This window comes from Heterodontus francisci, chromosome 30, assembly GCF_036365525.1.
Source record: "Heterodontus francisci isolate sHetFra1 chromosome 30, sHetFra1.hap1, whole genome shotgun sequence".
Lineage (NCBI taxonomy): Eukaryota > Metazoa > Chordata > Chondrichthyes > Heterodontiformes > Heterodontidae > Heterodontus > Heterodontus francisci.
In genome coordinates, this window is record NC_090400.1 from 30,463,886 (window position 1) to 30,482,302 (window position 18,417).

The 18,417-nt window shown below is 43.7% G+C and overlaps 1 protein-coding gene across 6 annotated transcripts in view; it reads right to left on the reverse strand.

Moving 5' to 3' along the window:
• Window positions 1-18,417, reverse strand: part of auts2a (activator of transcription and developmental regulator AUTS2 a) — a 1,290,268-nt gene that overhangs the window by 978,413 nt on the left and 293,438 nt on the right. For all 6 annotated transcript variants that reach the window (XM_068010284.1, XM_068010283.1, XM_068010285.1 and 3 more), the window contains exon 2: window positions 6,177-6,386. In XM_068010284.1, coding sequence (XP_067866385.1) covers window positions 6,177-6,386 — 210 coding nt within the window. The remainder of the gene's footprint in view (window positions 1-6,176; window positions 6,387-18,417) is intronic.

Genomic DNA, 18,417 nt, shown 5'->3' on the forward strand with positions numbered 1-18,417 from the left:
ATAACAATTTAATTCTGATAGTAGCACATCATCTTCAAGAGTGAAGACCAACACAAAGTACTCATTTAATAATTCAGCCTTACCCCGCAAGTCCTTAAGAACCTGGTTTTTCATATAACTGAAAAAGCTTTTACCATTACTTCCGCAACTGTCCACAATCCTCTTTCCAAAATCTTTTTAGCTTATGTTTTGTGGACTTCAGCTATTCCAGGTACCTAACTTTGTTTAATTGAACATTAGGTGACTTTAGTTTGCAGAACAATTTTTGCTAAACTTTCGATTTTAATGACCTAATACTGTAATAATGGCATCAGCATAAACTGGTCTAAGCCCATGTCAGTGTCCTGCTCCTTTCTCCCTGAAGGGCAGGTTCATGCTTTCACGACAGACTTTCTAAGCGAAAACTCATCAAATGTAAACAGGAAATTCAGAACAAATTCAAAATTAAGCAAACAGGGCGACATTGTCCTTGTAGAAGTCACAGCACTAAATATCCGCTGCACTAAACAAACAACAGTAATCTTTTTCCAACACCACAGAGGTAAACAAAATGTTTTCTACATGTAATTGTTCATATTCAGCAATAGAGGAATACATAGGAATTACTCAGTGTCTGATTAAGTGTTCCTTTTAAATGAAACATTGTCACTAGCAGGGTGCCCATAATAGGTTTGTATTGTATTTATCTTAGCTGGGAAAGAAGCCAATTGCTTGGAGATTAACCTTCAAAGAACTAAGTTTCCTTTACAATTTTCAAGTACGCACAAGATTTCTGAACGTCTAGTCATGAACAGCATAACATTACAGAAATGTTCAAGACCACTCTCCATTCCCCCTACCCTGCTCTCCCTGAAACGTGAATAGTTGAATGCCATCACAAGAAGAGCAATTCATTAAGGAAGAAACAATTGTCATTCAATGATGCAAATATATACTAGATATTTCTTCTGAAGAAGGAAATTTCCTCCATCAGGGGGTAGGTTGTTCAACCTTGCCAAGTCCAAAGTACGGAAAGTCCTCATCAGGGAACTCTTCTTTGCTGACGATGCTGCTTTAACATCTCACACTGAAGAGTGCTTGCAGAATCTCATCAACAGGTTTGCGGCTGCCTGCAATGAATTTGGCCTAACCATCAGCCTCAAGAAAATGAACATCATGGGGCAGGACGTCAGAAATGCTCCATCCATCAATATTGGCGACCATGCTCTTGAAGTGGTTCAAGAGTTCACCTACCTAGGCTCAACTATCACCAGTAACCTGTCTCTCGATGCAGAAATCAACAAGTGCATGGTAAAGGCTTCCACTGCTATGTCCAGACTGGCCAAGAGAGTGTGGGAAAATGGCGCACTGACACGGAACACAAAAGTCCGAGTGGATCAAGCCTGTGTCCTCAGTACCTTGCTCTACGGCAGTGAGGCCTGGACAACGTACGTCAGCCAAGAGCGACGTCTCAATTCATTCCATCTTCGCTGCCTCCGGAGAATCCTTGGCATCAGGTGGCAGGACCGTATCTCCAACACAGAAGTCCTTGAGGCGGCCAACATCCCCAGCTTATACACACTACTGAGTCAGCGGCGCTTGAGGTGGCTTGGCCATGTGAGCTGCATGGAAGATGGCAGGATCCCCAAAGACACATTGCACAGCGAGCTCGCCACTGGTATCAGACCCACCGGCCGTCCATGTCTCCGCTTTAAAGACGTCTCCAAACGCGACATGAAGTCCTGTGACATTGATCACAAGTCGTGGGAGTCAGTTGCCAGCGTTCGCCAGAGCTGGCGGGCAGCCATAAAGGCGGGGCTAAAGTGTGGCGAGTCGAAGAGACTTAGCAGTTGGCAGGAAAAAAGACAAAAGCGCAAGGGGAGAGCCAACTGTGAAACAGCCCCGACAAACAAATTTTCCTGCAGTACCTGTGGAAGAGCCTGTCACTCTAGAATTGGCCTTTATAGCCGCTCCAGGCGCTGCTCCACACACCACTGACCACCTCCAGGCGCTTACCCATTGTCTCTCGAGATAAGGAGGCCAAAGAAGAAGAAATTCCTGAAAGGTCTGACAATCAATAGGACCATCTCCCAAATACTGCTGGCATAAACTTTGTTGAAATGGTTCTATGACTCTAATCTTGGGAGCAAAATCTATACCACAATATATGAGAATGCTCGGATTGATTGTAAAGACAAAAGTAACTGGACTGAACGGATACGATTTTGCTGTGAGCAGTCAACAAATGCCACTATCCAGGTATTTGTTAAAACTGCACTCGCCTATAGACATTCTCGGGTTTTTAACGGGGTTTTGAACAAGTTGCTGTCAGTCAAACATCCAAAAAGCACAGCGCCCTCTACAGGTCATCTTGGACTTGTGCGAACAGGGCAAGCAACTCTGTTGAATCTGACTGTTTAAGGAGGTAAAATCGTTAATGAGCAGCACAGAGTCTGAACCAGGAATTGTATATTAGAATAGTGAATTCAATATTAAATCAGGCACAGAACGCAAAATCGACAGGGAAAGAAAAATAGATAAAAGCAGAAAGATAAAGTAAAAATATATTTTAAAAAAAAATCTCCAATAATTAAAAGTTGAAGGAATGAGTCTTCAGAATCGTAAAAGTTAATTTTCAGCACCAGAGTGGTTGTTTGGCAGTAATTAAGACTTACCATGCCATGAACAGGGTAGTTACACTGGAATGGACTAGCCCTAACTTTTTATGGTGAGTTTACTATGGTGTCAGTACGGGAACATCATGTGATTCAACACATTTGAATGGTGAGGCAGACAGTGAGATGCTGGTTTTGCACAGCTTGTGGCAAAGCAATGCATCTTGGATAGCAACTTCTGAGTCTTTGTTTTTAACTGTGTATGTACAATTTGCACATAAATAACAGTGAGCACTGTTAGCCTCACTGTTACTTTCACAGCAAAATCCAACCCAATAAGATGTTGCTCCATTGAAGAGAGGCCCAGTGTTGATCTCACATCAGAGAAAGCTAATAGCGATACTAAGTCCATGAACCTCACAAAATCCCTCACTAGAGTGTATAAGGTATGCTTTTGGGGAAATAAGTCCATTAGACAAGTCCTAAAAATATAGGGTCAAATCACACAAATTACCAATCATAATCACCCATCCCTCCCAATGGGCAAGGGATGACTTTTCTTGTGAAAACTGTTGCAATTGGTGGCATATGGTCTCCAACCTGCAGGCTTAGACAACCAGTGTGATTGGATTGAAGTCTTCTCTGTTTAAAAAATTCATTTTATTTAGATGCCAAGTACTGCAGCAATCTTGCAAGGGCTTAAATAACCCTATTTAATTGCATTAATTAGCTTGAAGTGGATGGAATATGACACAACCAGCAACACTTGTTGCTGTAGTTGGCACAAATTATACTTACAGATGAAACAAGTAAACAAAATACGAGGCTTTTTTCAGTGTGGAAAACATGAAGCTAATATGAAATATGTACACTTCTACTTAGACCTGCTTCATGGATGGGTCCAATTCCCTATCCTCCAAGGACAGATTTGATCTGCATCCACACTTTGCTTTCCTGTTACTTTAGTTTTCAGTCTGTTCAAGTTTTAACTTGTTAGCTCATTTATTCACAATACTCTTATATCAGCACTTACTTCCATGCTACCTCTCTATATATGACCTGGTTTCTGCACAGTTCAAACAGTTAACTTGAGCTCTATTAATTCAGTCTTTCATCTTTACTGAACACAGTTCAAATTAACAAGTACCTACTTCTGTGTAACCATTAACTTCAAGATGCAACTGCCTGTTGGCACCATTTGTTCAGTCATAAGCTGCAGACTAAATAATATTACAGATAGAGTGCCGGAACTGAATGACAAGCTGCAGCTTTGACTAGAAATGTCAATTGATATTCTGAAAGTCTAAGTATTAATCTACCATGGAAGAAATGTGCATATCAACATTGAATCATGATATTATTCTGGAACTCTACATTCAGTATTTGAATTGCAAAACCACTGGAGAGTTAAGCCACAACCTAACCACACTTTCAGAACACAAAGTGGAAGGAAATGTTAAGAAATAGAATTACAGCAAAACCAGCCTCACGACGAACAGTGGATCAATTATGCATCCCACCAAAATAATACAAAGATTTCTACTCATGAAATCTACTCTTCATTTTATTCTAACATTATGCAGTACGGAAGGTCCTCATCAGGGAACTCCTCTTTGCTGACGATGCTGCATTAACATCTCACACTGAAGAATGTCTGCAGAGTCTCATCGACAGGTTTGCGGCTGCCTGCAACGAATTTGGCCTAACCATCAGCCTCAAGAAAACGAATATCATGGGACAGGATGTCAGAAATGTTCCATCCATCAATATCGGCGACCACGCTCTGGAAGTGGTTCAAGAGTTCACCTACCTAGGCTCAACTATCACCAGTAACCTGTCTCTCGATGCAGAAATCAACAAGCGCATGGTAAAGGCTTCCACTGCTATGTCCAGACTGGCCAAGAGAATGTGGGAAAATGGCGCACTGACACGGAACACAAATGTCCGAGTGTATCAAACCTGTGTCCTCAGTACCTTGCTCTACGGCAGCGAGGCCTGGACAACGTATGTCAGCCAAGAGCGACGTCTCAATTCATTCCATCTTCGCTGCCTCCGGAGAATCCTTGGCATCAGGTGGCAGGACCGCATCTCCAACACAGAAGTCCTCGAGGCAGCCAACATCCCCAGCTTATACACACTACTGAGTCAGCGGCGCTTGAGATGGCTTGGCATGTGAGCCGCATGGAAGATGGCAGGATCCCCAAGAACACATTGTACAGCGAGCTCGCCACTGGTATCAGACCTACCGGCCGTCCATGTCTCCGCTTTAAAGATGTCTGCAAACGCGACATGAAGTTCTGTGACATTGATCACAAGTCTTGGGAGTCAGTTGCCAGCGATCGCCAGAGCTGGCGGGCAGCCATAAAGGCGAGGCTAAAGTGTGGCGAGTCGAAGAGACTTAGCAGTTGGCAGGAAAAAAGACAGAAGCGCAAGGGGAGAGCCAACTGTGTAACAGCCCCAACAACCAATTTTTTCTGCAGCACCTGTGGAAGAGTCTGTCACTCTAGTATTGGCCTTTATAGTCACTCCAGGCGCTGCTCCACAAACCACTGACCACCTCCAGGCGCTTACCCATTGTCTCCTGAGACAAGGAGGCCAAAGAAGAGGAAGAAGAAGATGCAGACAAATGTACTTTGCTCTCTGAAAAAGGATCTCTCCATATTTTCCCCAAGTCGCCACACTTAGTAATATCTACTCACAGTTAAAGTTAACTGGTCATGGGACTAGTATTGTTGGTCACTAACTGTATGCTATTAGGAAGGCTCTTACTGAATCCCATGGGAGTTTATTAAGAGCTACAAAGAAAGTAGGATTCTTCCAGCTTTACCCTGACATTACCCCACTGACACCATGGACACTTAACCAAAATACTGAGGTTGAGAAACTGTGACCACTGTGACTATGCTGGCTCCAACTGAAATTTCCAAGTGCCAAAAATAGAATTGAAGTGCCTTATCGTTGGCGAAATTCAAATCGATGGAGCCGACCTTCCACTCAACTTCGAGTCAAAGATGCTCAGGCCGCATGAATACAGTCAATAGCTCAACTTATTGCTGTGTAAGAGTGCCACCTATCGGAAAATCCTTTGCAACAAAGATTAGCTCGGTCAAAACTGATATTAATTTGGCTGCAGCTCTTGTTCTGTTTCTCACAGCACTAAACCAGAGTGACATCTTTATCTGACACATGTACCATCCATACAACTTCAAACTGAGATGTCTGAATCACTGACAGTCTCGGTCAGTGGTTCATGCTCGTTTACACTGGATCGGGATTGCTGGGAATCATTTTGCTTTGAACCCTTAACAACCTCGGAGGAAAAGCTACAAACTGTGTGAGTTGGAGTATGATTGAATTTTTAAGGTACAATAGATAGACTTCAAAATACATTGTGGCTCTGCTATCTCCACCCTCCTTTTTTTAAAAAAAAGATGATTTGCCTAATCTGTACTTAATGAAACTGTCGAGTAATGCACTGACCAAAATCGGACTGGAAGAAAAATGAATGTGCTAAACTTCCAGTTAGCAGTGTCTCAGATCATATTCAAATTTCCATCCCAGGAGAATAATAATCAGTCCTACCTGCCTGTGCCTCTTCTGGAAACGCTTCTGCTTCCCATGGCCGTGACTCAAGCTGGGGTCATTTTCCCTGTCAGAACTTCCATTGCGATAGCTGTGTCTATTCTTGTTGGCATGGAAACTCAGGCCATTTTGCAGTTCATTGCGTTTTTTCTTTGCAAGAGGATTCTGAAGTTTCTCCAAGCGCTCGTGGGGTTTTAGTGCGATGTCCTTCTGCAATAAGAAAAGCATTCTATAAATCAAATTGTTAACTACCACCATATTAATATGCTTTGCTCACCAATTGTATCGTAACCTTAACTATTCAACAAGCAAAAACACATCTGCTGGTGTTGTATCTTCATAAACATCTTTCTGGTGACATACTGTTGTTCAGACGCATAAATGAATGGCCAGTATTATAGATTTGATCTGGTGTAGAATTAACAATAACTGCCTACTGATGCATATTTGATATTATAGAAAAATGTTAAAAGATCAATAGAACACAATGAAGAATGCATCAAAGTAGTAAATTCAGTGTTCAACAGGAGCTACTGCAAAGGAAAGTGACAAGAGTTTGACAGCACTTGCATTTTGCTGAACAAATTAAAAGCATATTAAGTTTGTATTTGGCTCAGATTTTTTCATGCTTGCCTTATTTCTTCCAATGATACTTCCTTTCCTGAAGATTCTTACTTTTTGCTAGGTGACAGCGTCATGAATACAGATCGCCCTCACCCAAGTGGCCATTATTTAGCTATGACTAACAGCAAGCTATTGTGTCTTGAGGAGCATCACTGCAAAGCCTCTTCCTGTCCTCCACCAACCTCTGCACTCAGGCACTTCATGTAAGGAGCACCTGGATGATCAGGATTGGGAACCCCAACCAACTATAGCACCTTGGCTCAGATCACCACGTATCAAAGATTGAATCTGGAGCCTTCCTGGGGCTGTATAGCCGAAGCACTCATTGCACTCAGCACTCCGAGGTGGGGTGCAGCACACAGGTCACAGGCAATGCAAAATTCCTCCAGCCAAAATAATCCTCCTGAACTTTAATCACTAAAAATCACAAGCCTCCACTGTTATTTCCATTCCACAAAGCACATTATTATGGGCTGTCTGCATAATTAAGTGCAATCTCTGTGTCATGGAGGCGTACCCACTGGGAACTGGGCTGAACTTGCCCAAACACATTTCCCTTCAGGCTTCGTGCAGCTGGCAGAAACGAGAGAGGCTATAGCCCAAAATTCCCTCTGGTTGGATTTAGCCACATGTACCCAGAGGAAAGAAAAACTGCTCCATCAGTCTAAGTATGTTTATTTACTATTTTTAGTTTGCATACAACAGCACCAAAGCAGGACAAAACCGACGTTTTTTTTGGAAGAGCATTGAAGCGTGAAGACATTGGTCCCAGTGTACAAAAACATCTGTCGCAGTGACACTCAATAAAAATCATGTGGTGTGTCAACAGACAAAAAAAAGCAGCTCTGCGTCAGGCACATGCAGTTATGCTAACAGCGTAACCTTTTGTGCCCTTGGCGATGTATTCCACTGGGAACTGCTGTAGGTTAAAGAGTTCAAGGAACAATGCCCTTTTTATTTGACATGCACGTGCAAGGTTCCAAATGTCTTGTATCATTCTGTTGCTGGCTGTTTGGGGTGAAACACAACAGTCAGGGACGACAGCTGGTGCCGCAATGTATGAACGAGAACGGAATCAGAACTTGCATTTGAATAGTGCCTTTCACATCCTCAGGACATCCCAAAACACTTCACAGCCAACAAAGTACTTATGAAATGTAGTCACTGTTGTAATGTAAGCAAGCAAGATATCTAAGACCCGTAAATTGTAGTTAGATAAATGATCAGCTGATCTGTTTTTATGGTGTTGGTTGAAGGTAAATAGTTACCAGGACTCCAGGAAAACTCCTCTGCTCTTCTTCAGGTAGTGCGATGAAATCTTTTACATCCATCTGAGTAGGCAGACGGGGCCTCAGCTTAACATCGCATCCAAAAGATCACACCTCCGAGAGTGCAGCATTGTCGCCAGTACTACACTGGAGTGCTAACCTAGATTACATGCTCAAGTCTCTGAAGTGGGGCTTGATCTCATGACCTTCAGACCCAGTGGTGAAAATGCTACCAACAAACCAAGGCTCTTATTTGTAACAGCATGTACGTAAGAACGTAAATATTTTACAAGTGCTTGTCGCTGGGAAATTGAAATTTCAATTTGTCTGCCAATGTGAACTGACCATGCTAGCACAGAAGTCAGCGTGGCTCAGCTGGTAGCACACTCACCTCTGAGACATAAGGTTTTGGGTTCAAGTCACAGACACCTGAGCACCAAAATTTAAGCTGACACTCTAGTGTAGTATTGAGGGAGTGCTGCACTGTTGGAGGTGCCATCTTTTGGATGTTACTTTAAATCGAGGCCCCGCCTGCTCTTAGGTGGACATAAAAGATTCCATGGCACTACTTTGAAGAAAAGCAGGGGAATTTCAGCTATGAAGAGAGACTGGATGGACTGAGGTTGTTTTCCTTAGAGCAGGCTGAGGGGGGACCTGATTGAAGTATACAGAATTATGAGGGGCCTGGATAAAGGTAGATAGGAAGAAACTTTTTCCCTTAGCGGAAGTGTCAATAACCAGGGGGCACAGATTTAAGGTAAGGGGCATGAGGTTTGGAGGGGATTTGAGGAAAAATAAATTCACCCAGAGGGTGGTTGGAATCTGGAACGCACTGCCTGAAGCGGTGGTAGAGGCAAGAACCCTCACAACATTTAAGAAGTATTTAGATGAGCACTTGAAGTGCCATTGCATACAAGGCTACAGGCCAAGTGCTGGAAAATGGGATTAGGATAGGTGCTTGATGGCTGGCACGGACACGATAAGCCGAAGGGCCTGTTTCTGTGCTGTATAACTCTATGACTAATTATCCCCAATGTCCTGGCTCATATTTATTCCACTAGCATCACCAGTAAAACAGATTACCTGGTTGTTGTCACATTGCTGTTTGTGGGAGCTTGCTGTGTGCAAATTGGCTGTCGCATTTCCTACGTTACAGTAGTGATATACACTGCAAAAGTACTTCATTGGATGTAAAGTACTTTGGGGCATCCTGAGATGGTGAATTGCGCTTTATAATTTTTTTTTGCATCAGAGTTTTTAATATAGATTACCACAAGAGCGAAAAGATGGGAAACAATGTATTGCAGAATTATTGGCACAACAACATCATCACGTCAAACTGCTTCCTGATGTCCATTTTCTTTCTTGCACCTAAGAAAACAAGCTTCACCTTTCAAAATGGATACCATTTTCATCAAAACATTTTGAACAACATTGTTTGAAACACATTGGGGTCAATTTTAACTCCCCCCAACCTGCTGGATACTGGGCGGGAGGCAGTAAAATGGAGGCAACTGACTTACCCACTCAGTTTCCGCTCAGATCTGTCTGACAGCAATTTTAAATTGCAGGCAGCAAGGACACTTGCCCAAAACTAGTGGGGTCTGTCTCCAAATACGCAGATAAGGTTTTGATAATGTCATTGGGGTCCAACTGATATTTTAACTTGAAATCTTAGAGGGCGAACAGTGATGGCTTCCCCAGGCTCCAGCTGGACCAGAAAATGTCCAGGATAGTGTAATTCATCAGTTCTTTTACAGGTTTTCTTGTGGCCCAGGAGGTGCACTCCACCAGGGAACACAAGGAAACTTTGGGCCACCCCAGCCTCAGGCATTCGCCCCCTCCCATGACTGCAATTTGCCCTCACCAACCCCTCTGATCTACTTACCTGCTGCTGAGGAACTTTGTCCTAGGCCCCTAGCAGTGGGCTCCAAGTTGCCCGATTTGTAACTGCCACTTCCTGATGACTTCTCAGCCATTTTGATCAGGAATATGCTAATGAGGCTCAGCTGTTCAAACTCAGCAGAGCTTTTCTGCTACTGCTCCTAGATAACCTGGCTGTGTTACTGCCAAGAGTAGAAACTGACCCCATAATGTATGACCTAGTTATATATCATAATGACAAAAAGCTAACACAGCATACCCCAGTCTCAAATTTTGAAAAAGCTCATCCAAATGTTTTCATGAGCCCAGTTCCCTTTACTGAACATACCAGCACAGCATTCCATTGTATTATACAAATTTTTCCATTACATTTGCTTTGTGAGCTGAGCTTTCTTTTTCCAATTCCCTTGGGCCTCCATGGAACAAGATGTCCATTCTGCAAATAGGCAGCAGTACAGGAGAGAACAAAGCCTTACAAAAAAAAAAAATCTCATTAAGTACCTAACCAGGCCACTTGAGGGAGAGGTTTTTCAGCTTTTATAATGCTTGCAATTACACCAATTATTTCACCAGCGTAGTGCTACTCTTCTAATCAACTCAATATGTTAAAACAGTTAAGAAACAATTGTATTTCTTTGCTATCATTTCTAAAGCTATTAGAACACTTTCGAAGAGGAAAATCAATAGTCTGGCCAGATACAATCTGATAACCCCAAAGGTTTAGAATCCTCCAGTTATCCCCTACATATTTCCCAAATCATACCTAAATGAATCCAATACACCACAAACTATCAGTAATTCAATACAAACAACCAACCTCCCTCACATTCCACAATGATTACCAGTTTGGAAAATGATACTATTTATTATATGAATTCCATATTTCACAGAAGTGAGATCATGTTCTAAATTTTTGATACTAAACTTACTTTCAAAATTCATTTGAAGAGAACATTCATGGAAAACATGAGGATAATTAATAATCGCACTGCCACTAACTGCATGTGAATCGAAACGCCACCCCAAAAAGATGGACTACTGTAAAAAAAAACTAACATTTTTCTCTTTGCCTAATTAATTTTAACTTACATAATTTGAGCATATGATCTCAGTGGTACACACCATAACCTAGTCACAAATTATCAAGTCCAAAACTAAGGGCATAAATGTAGGATAGACACTAATAAATCCACTCAGGAATTCAGAAGAAGTGCTTTTACTCAGAGTGGTTAGAATGTGAAACTCGCCGCCACATGCAGTAGTTGAGGCAAATAGCATAGATACATTTAAGGAGAAGTTAGGTCAGTACATGTGGAAAACAGGAACAGAAAAATATGCTGAAAGAGTTAGATGAAGCAAGGAGGCTTGTGTGGAGCATAAACACCAGCATTTACCAGTTGGAATGAAGGGCCTATTTCTGTGCCGTAAATTCCAAGAAATAAAGTCAGTATAAATCAAAGCCAACTACTTATTTAAACATTTCATCTGTATTCACATTGATGGAGCAGGGGGTTGTTTTCTAAGGCAAGAGCAAAGTAGTGTAGATGCTGGAAATCTGAAATATTGCTCAGTATATTGCTGAGGTACAGCACAGGGAGCTAGCTTTACTCTGTTCTGAACTCGTAGCATACTTGACGATTGAGAATTTCATGCTGCCAAGTACCAACAGTGGTGAGGTTTTCCAGCCCCCATTTACCCACATTCCTCATACAATGAGCATAAAATATGTCATACATCGTACTTGAAAAGCTGCTTGTTTATAGTACCGTTGTTCTGTAGTAGCAATAGAACTGACCTTTGCATTTTAACTGAACAAAGTGAACCAGCATATCTGCTCCAAAACTGACACAAACCAAAAATAGCTGAATAGAGAAGTTCTGGATCTTGCTGCCACCCAGTGCAAGCTCACTGCAAAAGTAGGTAACTATTTTGTAGAAGATAGCCCACCACTACGGGAATCAACAACTGCTTGCATTTATATAGTAGCTTTAACATGGTAAATTGTTCCAAGGTGCTTCACAGGAGTGTAATCAGACAAAGATTGACACTGAGCTGAAGGAGATGATATTAGGACAGGTGACCAGAAGCTGGGTCAAACACTATAGGTTTTAAGGAGGGCCTTAAAGGAGGGGAGAGAGATAAAGAGAGGGAGAAAGAAAGAAAGAAGGGGGGGGGGGAGCAGGTGAAGAAGTGGAGCAGTTTAGTTACTGAATTTCAGAGCTTAGGGCCTAGCCAGTTGAAGGCAGGGCCACCAATGGGGGGTGAAGGAAGTGGGGGATGGGCAAAAGGCCGGAGTTGGAGGAAGACGGAGTTCTCAGAGGGCTGCAGGAGGTTGCAGAAATAGGAAGGGGGTGAGACCCTGGAGGAATTTGAAAATAAGGGTGAACATTTCAAAATCAAGGCACTCAGACACCGGATGCAAATGTAGGTCAGAGAGCAAAGTGGTGATGGCACTTGGTGAGAATTAGGATATGGACAGCTTAAGTTTATGGAAGGTGGAGGATAGGAAGCCAGCCAGAAGGGTATTGGAATAATCAAGACTAGAGGTAACAAAACCATGCACTATTTTGTTAAAAGCATCTGGATAAAAGGATTGGCCTCTTTGGTGGGAGTTGCCATTAAGAGGTCTCCACTATGTTAGTAATTTCTATTCTCCACTGTGAACAACTGGTCCTATAATTATATTTTTCACCTCAAATCTGAAAGCTCCTGAAAGATTGAAAGTAGCTAACTTAAAGAGATCATGGGGTAAATGGTTGTCTTTACCAGTTGGTGTTAAGCACTGCCTGAGTGGAGTAGTGAGGGAATCACACAGTCACAGCCTGCTGTATAGGAGGAAAATCAATAGACTTTGTATCAGATCTGCCCAATTTCCCTCCTGCTCTCTGCCTAGGCAATGATCAGCTCATACAACTTCTTGTGGAAATAACTTCTGATGACAATTTACTATCTTTTAAACACTGTGCATGCAGATGTTACCTGGTGTGAGTGGTGCCACCTCCACAGATTGGGCCCTGTATTAAAACTACTGCTGGAATCCCACAACAACCATGCAAAACATTCACACCAATATGATTTACTCCCCAAGGTTGATGCTGGCAGATTTGTTGTGCAACTCCTCCTGGAACGGAGCCCAGCAGAACTAATGCTCAAGTGGACAATCTAACACTTTCAAAAATCCCACTCCAGGACTTGAACACATGATCTAAATTGGCACGACAGGGAGTGTACTACAGGCCTCCAAACAGTCAGGGAGAGATAGAGGAGAAGATATGGAGGCAAATCTCAGAGAGGTGTAAAAATAATAGGGTAATAATGGTAGGGGATTTCAACTTCCCCAATATTAACTGGGATAGTCTTAGTGCAAAGGCTGAAGGAGGTGGGGGGGGGGGGGGGGGGGGGAGGGTGGAATCCATGAGAGCTTTTTGAGCCAGTACGTAGAAAGTCCTACAAGAGAATTGGGGGATGGCCGAATTCAATATGATAAAACAGGATCTGGCCAAAGTGAACTGGGAGCAGCTACTTGTAGGAATGTCTACATCAGACCAGTGGGAGTCATTCAAAAAGGAAATAGTGAGAGTTCAGGATTAACATGTTCCCGTAAAGGTGAACAGTAGGATCAACAAGTCCAGGGAACTCTGGATGTCAAGGGATATAGAGAATTGGATAAGGGAAAAAAAGGAGGCTTATGGCAGATTCAGAGTGCTGAAAACAGCACTGGAGGAGTATAGAAAGTGTTGGGGGGGGGGTACTTAAAAAAGTAATTAGGAGAGCAAAGAGGGGACATGAAAAAACACTGTCGGGCAAGATAAAAGAAAATCCCAAGGCGTTTTATAAGTATATTAGGAGCAAGAGAATAACCAGGGAAAGAGTATGGCCCAAAGTGGCAATCTGTGTGTGGAGCCGGAGGACATAGGTGAGGTTTTAAATGATTACTTTTCATCTGTGTTCACTATGGAGAGGAACAATGTAGGTGTGGTGATCAGGGAAAGGGATTGTGATATACTTGATAAAATTAGCATTGAAAAGGAGGAAGTATTAGCTGTTATAGTGGGCTTAAAAGTGGATAAATCCACAGGCCAGATGAGATGTATCCCAGGCTGTTATGTGAGGCAAGGGAGGAGATAGCAAGGGCTCCAACACAAATTTTCAAATCCTCTCTGGCCATAGGAGAGGTACCAGAGGACTGGAGGACAGCGAATGTAGTGCCATTATTCAAGAAGAGTAGCAGGGATAAACCAGGTAATTACAGGCCAGTGAGTCTAACATCAGTGGTAGGGAAACTATTGGAAATAATTCGGAGGGACAGGATTAATCTCCACTTGGAGAGGCAGGGATTAATCAAGGATAGTCAGCATGGCTTTGACAGGGGGAGATCATGTCCAACAAGCTTGATTGAATTTTTCGAGGAGGTGACTAGATATGTAGATGAGGGTAAGGCAGTTGATGTAGTCGACATGGACCCCAGTAAAGCTTTTGATTAGGTCCCGCATGGGAGATTGGTTAAGAAGGTAACAGCCCATGGGATCCAGGGCAATTTGGCAAATTGGATCCAAAACTGGCTTAGTGGCAGGAAGTAGAGGGTGATGGTCGAGGGTTGCTTTTGCGAGTGGAAACCTGTGACCAGTAGTGTACCGCAGGGATCGGTACTAGGACCCTTGCTGTTTGTAGTGTACATTAATGATTTAGATGTGAATATAGGAGGTATAATCAGTAAGTTCACAGATGACACAAACATTGGTGGTATCGTAAATAGTGAGGAGCAAAGCCTTAGATTACAGGATGGATATAGATGGGCTGGTAAGATGGGCGGAGCAGTGGCAAAGGGAATTTAATCCTGAGAAGTGTGAGGTGATGCATTTTGGGAGAACTAACAAGGCAAGAGAATATACAATGGATGGTAGGACCCTAGGGAGCACAGAGGGTCAGAGGGACCTTGGTATACTTGTCCATAGATCACTGAAGGTAGCAGCACAGGTAGATAAGGTGGTTAGGAAGGCATATGGGATACTTGCCTTTATTAGCCGAGGCACAGAATATAAGAGAAGGGAGGTTATGATGGAGTGGTATAAAATGCTAGTTAGGCCACAGCTGGAGTATTGTGTACAGTTCTGGGCACCACACGATAGTAAGAATGTGATTGCACTGGAGAGGGTGCAGAGGGGATTCATCAGGATGTTGGCTGCAGCATTTCAACTATGAAGAGAGACTGAAAAGGCTAGGGTTGTTTTCCTTAGACAGAGAAGGCTGAGGGGGGAGCTGACTGAGGTATACAAAATTATGAGGGGCATTGATAAGATAGACAGGAAGAAACTTTTTCCCTTAGTGGAGGAGCCAATAACCAGGGGGCATAGATTTAAGGTAAGGGGCAGGAGGTTTAGAGGGGATTTGAGGAAAAAAAATTTCATCCAGAGGGTGGTTGGAATCTGGAACACACTGCCTGAAGAGGTGGAAAAGGAGGAACCTTCACAACATTTTAGAAGTATTTAGATGAGCATTTGAAACGCCATAGCATACAAGGCTACGGGCCAAGTCCTGGAAAATGGGATTAGGATAGAGAGGCGCCTGATGGCCAGCACAGACAAGATGGGCCGAAGGGCCTGTTTCTGTGCTGTATAACATTATGACTCTGACTACTGAGGGAGTGCTGCATTGTTGATGGTGCTGTCCCCTGAATGAAATGTTAAATCAAAGCCATTCTGCCTTTTGCGGGGGGTCGGTTAGCTCAGTTGGCTAGACAGCTAGGGTGTGATGCAGAATAATGCCAACAATCCCCGTACTGGCTGTGGTAGCTCATGGAGGCCTGCCTCCTTGCCTTGCCCCATGCTTGAGGAGTGATGACCCTCAAGCTATGCATCACCAACTGTCTCTCTAATGGGAAGAGATGCCTCTGGTTCTTTGGAACTATGGCGAGAGCAGCCTGTTGCACTGATGCAGGTGAATGTTATTTGAACAAGAGCACGAGGTCTGCCAGTGCTATGACAACATTCCTCCCTTCCAAAACCAGAAAACAAACTAGGTTACTGTCATTCATCGCATGACTGTTTGATTGAACCTGCTCTGTACAAAAATAACTACTGTGTTTGCCTACATAACAGCGGTCAGTACATTTGAAAGTAATTCAGTGCATGCGTAGCACTTTGGAGATGTCTGAGAGACATGGGCTGGAATTTACCGGTAAGGCGGTGGCCACCTCCAACCGCCGCCTCCCCCCCCCGGCACTGAGAGCGGGCCTGCCTCTGCCGGGCCTGGAAGCCACATTATTTTGCATGGCTCAGGCCTTTAATTGGCTTCAGTCGGGGCTTCCCACCCCCCAACCCAACCGAGGCAGGATGTCCCGCCTTCAACAGCTGTCGTCCAATCAGAGGTCTAGCAGCTCTTAGAGTCACATAGAGAGTCATAGAGAGATACAGCACTGAAACAGACCCTGCGGCCCACCGAGTCTGTGCAGACCAACAACCACCCATTTATACTAATCCTACATTAATCCCATATTCCCTACTACATCCCCACCTTCCCTCAATTCACTTACCACCTACCTACACTAGGGGCAATTTACAATGGCCAATTTACCTATCAACCTGCAAGTCTTTGGCTCAGGGAGGAAACCGGAACACCCGGTGGAAACCCACACAGTCACAGGGAGAACTTGCAAACTCTGCACAGGCAGTACCCAGAACGGAACCCGGGTCGCTGGAGCTGTGAGGCTGCGGTGCTAATCACTGCGCTGCTGTGCCGCCCAAGTTCCAGAAGCACCACTGTGAGCGGTGGCCACTCCTGGGATTGCACCCACTAAGAAGAGGCCAATGGACGCCAGCCTCCAAAAAGTTAAGTTGGGGGGTCAGGCCTCGCCGGGGACAGTGGGAAGGGAGGGGGTCAAAGTCTTGGGCGGGGCGGGGGGGGGGGGATTGTTTTAGGGTGGGTGGCCCGTGCTGCTGGGGGAGCCCTCCGTGGGGCACAGGGTGCCCGATCAGGAAGCCCCCATCCCCCCAGCCCGCAAGGAGGCCATCAGGCATAAGTGACAATAAATTGGCCACTTGATGGCCTCAATTGGCCTAAGGGTGCGTGGGCCATTTGCCACCTCCCATCGCCTACCCACCTCCCGCTGGTAAAATAGCAGCGGGGATGGGTAGGCGATGGGCACAGCACCTATCACCTCCCACACCATTGTACAGACCCTCTGACATCGCCTCCTAGCGGGCTCTGGGGAGGGGTGGGACATTACATTCCGGCCACAGTAACAGTTGAGAGGTAAATCTTCCTTTTGCTCCTAACAGACACTAAAGAGGTTAAAATTATTACTCTAACGTTAACAAAAGTAGGATTTGAATTAGATGTTAATTAGCACTAAATACCATTTTTCACAGTTCTTATCAATCTAAATAAAGCTGAATGAGGATGGCAGTGGAATTAAACCCTTCATATAAACAAGACTAATGATGAACAGCTGCACACCAGGATTCAACATGTCTGAATTCCTGTCCGACCCCTTTAGGCAATTGAAACGACTCCAGGAGATTACATCGACCCTGAGTTATATTACAAGTTTCTGCTAATCAAGAAGTGTCCCCCTTCCTTTCAAAGTTACCGCAACTCCTCAAAAAAAATACTGAATCTCTTAAAGCAGCGGTTCTCAAACTTCTTTGTTAGAAGGACCCCTTTTCAAATGGATTAATCATCATGGACCTACCATCTAAATCATAATACTATATAATACTCATAATATAGAAATGCTGCATGTAAAGAGTGTTTTAATAACGCTTTTAAGAAAAAAAATAGGTATTTACTTACAGATATCAGTGAGATAGGTGCGTCTGCTTCTCACTACAGAGTTTATATCTGTCCTTGTGCGCTCCCCTCCTAGGTGAGACAGCCAGCCCACTCTGCACTGCAGATGTGGTGGCCATGCTCTGCTTCTGCCTCCCAATTCGCATTTCACATTATTTTGTGGGTCCCCTGGAAAATGTCTATGCAACTCCAGGGGGCTGCTGACTTCAGCTGGAGAACCACTGTCTTAAAGCACTAAGAGGAAGTAGGACCCCCAGGAGAAAGACTTGGCCAAGGGGATAATTGCCCAGTCAGTGCAGATTTTAATATTACAATGCAAACCGTGCCCCCAGAACACTGAACATCACAAATTAGCATACTATTAGCGATAGTTATTTGTTCAATCTGCTGCAAGAGGGTATTCTGAACTGCACCCTGACATCTTGCTATCCTCAATGTTCTCTGCGATTGTCAGTCACGACGTAAACTGCACTCAGTAAGGTGTATAAAATTGCAATACTTTTTATGACCTGCTAAACACAAACAGAAGCCTCAATTAATATTTCCTTTGGAGTGTTCAAAATATATGTTCCATCACATATCGCAAGAACTCTCTAGGAACTATTTAATGCTAAAAGTACTTAAGGGGAAGGAAACTAAGCAACATAGACTAACGATGATGGTCAACATTGGAAAGT